The 2786-nt window shown below is 56.7% G+C and overlaps 1 protein-coding gene across 2 annotated transcripts; it reads right to left on the bottom strand.

Moving 5' to 3' along the window:
• Positions 1-251: 251 nt before the first annotated feature.
• On the bottom strand, positions 252-2518 carry LOC119351937 (beta-1,2-xylosyltransferase XYXT1-like). 2 transcript variants are annotated; one of them, XM_037618705.1, is made up of 5 exons: positions 2274-2518; positions 2134-2190; positions 1988-2047; positions 1837-1896; positions 252-1520 (listed from the first exon to the last, which is right to left on the bottom strand). In XM_037618705.1, exons 1-5 carry the CDS (start codon positions 2401-2403, stop codon positions 358-360), a joined length of 1470 nt encoding a protein of 489 aa, XP_037474602.1. In that variant the 5' UTR covers positions 2404-2518; the 3' UTR covers positions 252-357. The 2 variants fall into 2 exon arrangements, with proteins under 2 accessions (XP_037474602.1, XP_037474603.1); XM_037618706.1 differs by having other exon boundaries at positions 1837-1893.
• Positions 2519-2786: the final 268 nt, after the last annotated feature.

Below are 2786 nucleotides of genomic sequence, written 5' to 3'. Positions count from 1 at the left end.
AAGATATAGTGTTTTTCTGCAAGAGAATTATAACGTAGTGTTTTCTGTAAATCTAGTTTTTAAAGTGGTGGTTTTCTGCGACTTACTCCTGTTTCAATTGACACCGTCGAAGTAGAGAGAGGCTGGAGAGAATTATATCTAACGTGACATTGCATCACCACCTCGCCATGCCGCCAGAAAGTCAATAGACAAAAAGAAAAGGCAACTTTATGCTCCATCGACACTAATAAAAAGCTGAACACGAATGTGAACTACTCCTTGTACAAGCGAACGCTTTACCACCGAATGACAGAAAACGGTTAAATTGTGCTATATGCAAATGCCAATGGCGTCGCCTCCGGCGTCCTCTGCCCCTGGCTACTGCCGGCGCAGGTGGTCGAGCGCCAGCGCCAGCGTCGGCGCGAAGCGGGTGGTGTTGATGCGGACGTTCTGCTTGGCGAGGTACAGCTCGAACACCTTGTCCCAGCCGCTGCGGTGGACGGAGGCGGGGTCCTTGACCGCCGGGTGCTCCGGCCCCAGCGTCTCCATCAGCGAGCTCTCCTCCGCGCTCACGCTGTAGTCGAGGTACCTGAGCCCCATGTCTGTGGCGGGCTCGCTGAACTCCGCCCGCGCGATGTCCTCCATGTTCCCGTACGGCACCACCTGGATCAGCACGCCGCCGGGCGGCAGGAACATGGCGTTGGTCAGCCCGGCGCCGTGCAGGCCCAGCACCACGTCGAACGAGTTCACCACCCGCGCCTGCTCCACCTCCCCCTCCGGCGTGTCGCCCCCGCCCCGCAGCTCCGTCACCACCGCCTCGAACCCCGCCTCCTCCGCCGCCCGCGCCACCTCCGGCTCGTTCAGGATGCGGCGGTAGTGGCCCCGGTGGATCAGCAGCAGCCGCGGCTTCTTGTCGGGCTCCCGGGCCAGGCTGGCCGCCGCGCCGCGTGGGAGCGCGTAGGCCTCGCGCAGGAACCCGGTGAAGTCGGCCATGGAGAGGCGGCCCCCCGGCACCAGCTCGGGGACGATGCTCAGCTCCTTGTCGAGGCGGAGCCCCACCGTGACGCGCGGGAAGCACCGCACCTGCGCGTCGCCGTCCATGTCCACGAGGTCGTACTTGGACAGCCCCTGCAGGAAGGCCCTGTACTGGACCAGCCACCGCGGCCTGAACTGGATGTTGCTGACCAGGAACGTGACCTCGCCGTGGTACCGCCGCGACGCGACGAACAGCGGCACCAGGATGTCGGCGTAGGCGTGCCAGTAGTTGGCCGCGTACCCGCCGATCCCGAACAGGACGGCCGGCATGTCGTGGGTCACCGTGCACGGCGGGGCGGCGGCCCGGTCCTGCAGCTGCGTCACGGTGACCTTCCTGAGGGTGGCGAACCTGCGCGAGTACGGGTTGATCGTCCACTCGTGGCGCTCCGGCCAGCTCGCCGACGGGACGAGGGTCACCGACAGGGCTGTGCCGTTGGTGCGGACGTCGCCGTCGACTTCGCAGGTGTCGGAGCGGCCCTCCATGTTACACACCACCTTGCCATTCTCTGTCGCACGCCAAGGAAATGGAAAATTTCACCGTAGTTAATTAAAACTGGCAAATCTGCCTCAAAATATTTAATCACCAGACACCTAAAATTTTGCAGGTTACTTAGTCATGATCAAGATCAGATGAATCAAATAGTGTATAATACTATCAAGTGACATCGGAGACAGGGTTCACTCTTCCCCACATGTTGACTTCGATCCGGTAAATGCATTCTCATTTTCTTTTTAACTGTTTATTTACGATGGCCTTGGATTCTGAATCTGAAACAAATAAGAAACCATGTACGTACGGTCAAAATAAACATGGGTGTTCACCTGTTTCACTGGGAGCTTTGATATTATCCACGATCTGTGGTACTTCGGCACTGACAACTGCTGCAAATTAAGCAAGTAACAACAAGAAGCTTAGATCGACCATGGGCTTACTGACTTGTGACTGGGGTTGCAAGATGCAATAGCAAATCACCTGTTTCGCCGGGAGCTTTGGTATTATCCACGATCTGTGGTACTTCCTTACTGACAATTGCTGCAGATTAAGCAAGTAAGAAGTTTAGACGAGGGGCTTACTAACCTCTGAAGTTTTATACCGTAATATGAACTGCAGCAATTCACCTGATTTAGCGGGAGCTTTGACTTCATCCACGATCCGTGGTGCTTCCGTGATGACAACTGCAATCAATATAAGCAAGAAGATTTCAGGGACCCATGCATGGTGATTACTGGTGAGGTTAAGCGGAGGATTCATTGCTTACCATTTGGGGAGCTGACCGCGAAATGCTGAGCGACGAGATAGGTGAGGAGCATGAGGAGGCCGCCGACGACGTAGCCGGCGTTGAGCTGCCTCTTCGGGCTCCTGCCGGGCTTCCCCTCGCCGCCGCGCATCGCAACCTCCGGCCGCCGCTGCTCTCTGCTCTGTGTAGCTGCTGGCTTTCTTGCTTTTGAAGCAGTGTTCGTGGAGTGTAGTGTTTTGCATTAGCCTATGCTGCGCTGGAGCCTAAGGGCATCTCCAACAGCCGCCCAATGCGCGGCGCCTAAAAAACAAGTTTACAGCGCGTAAGTAAAATTTTTTAGGGCGCTATAAGACGTTTGCTCCAACAAGCGCTGCAAAATATGCTGCGCGCGCGAGTCCAACGGTCCCAATCAAGCGGTCCCATCTGCAGCAGCCCAGAGTTTGCAGCGCGCGTGACCGGGCGCACTAAATATGCTGCGCGCGCTGCATTAATTATAGCGCGCGCGCTTTTTGTGCGGTTGCTGGAGATTTCAAA

Source organism: Triticum dicoccoides, chromosome 2A (assembly GCF_002162155.2).
Source record: "Triticum dicoccoides isolate Atlit2015 ecotype Zavitan chromosome 2A, WEW_v2.0, whole genome shotgun sequence".
Lineage (NCBI taxonomy): Eukaryota > Viridiplantae > Streptophyta > Magnoliopsida > Poales > Poaceae > Triticum > Triticum dicoccoides.
The sequence above is the reverse complement of the archived record's forward strand: the minus strand, read 5'-3'. Positions and strand labels throughout refer to the sequence as shown.

What these genes read in the sequence shown, in the direction of transcription:
- LOC119351937 (XM_037618705.1), bottom strand. Translation starts at nt 2,403, where the DNA reads ATGCGCGGCGGCGAGGGGAAGCCCGGCAGGAGCCCGAAGAGGCAGCTC. An exon ending in CAAAGCTCCCGGCGAAACAG is followed by an intron (nt 1,897 to 1,987) that starts GTGATTTGCTAT and finishes CTTAATTTGCAG; the next exon opens with CAGTTGTCAGTGCCGAAGTA. An exon ending in CAAAGCTCCCAGTGAAACAG is followed by an intron (nt 1,521 to 1,836) that starts GTGAACACCCAT and finishes GGCGTGCGACAG; the next exon opens with AGAATGGCAAGGTGGTGTGT.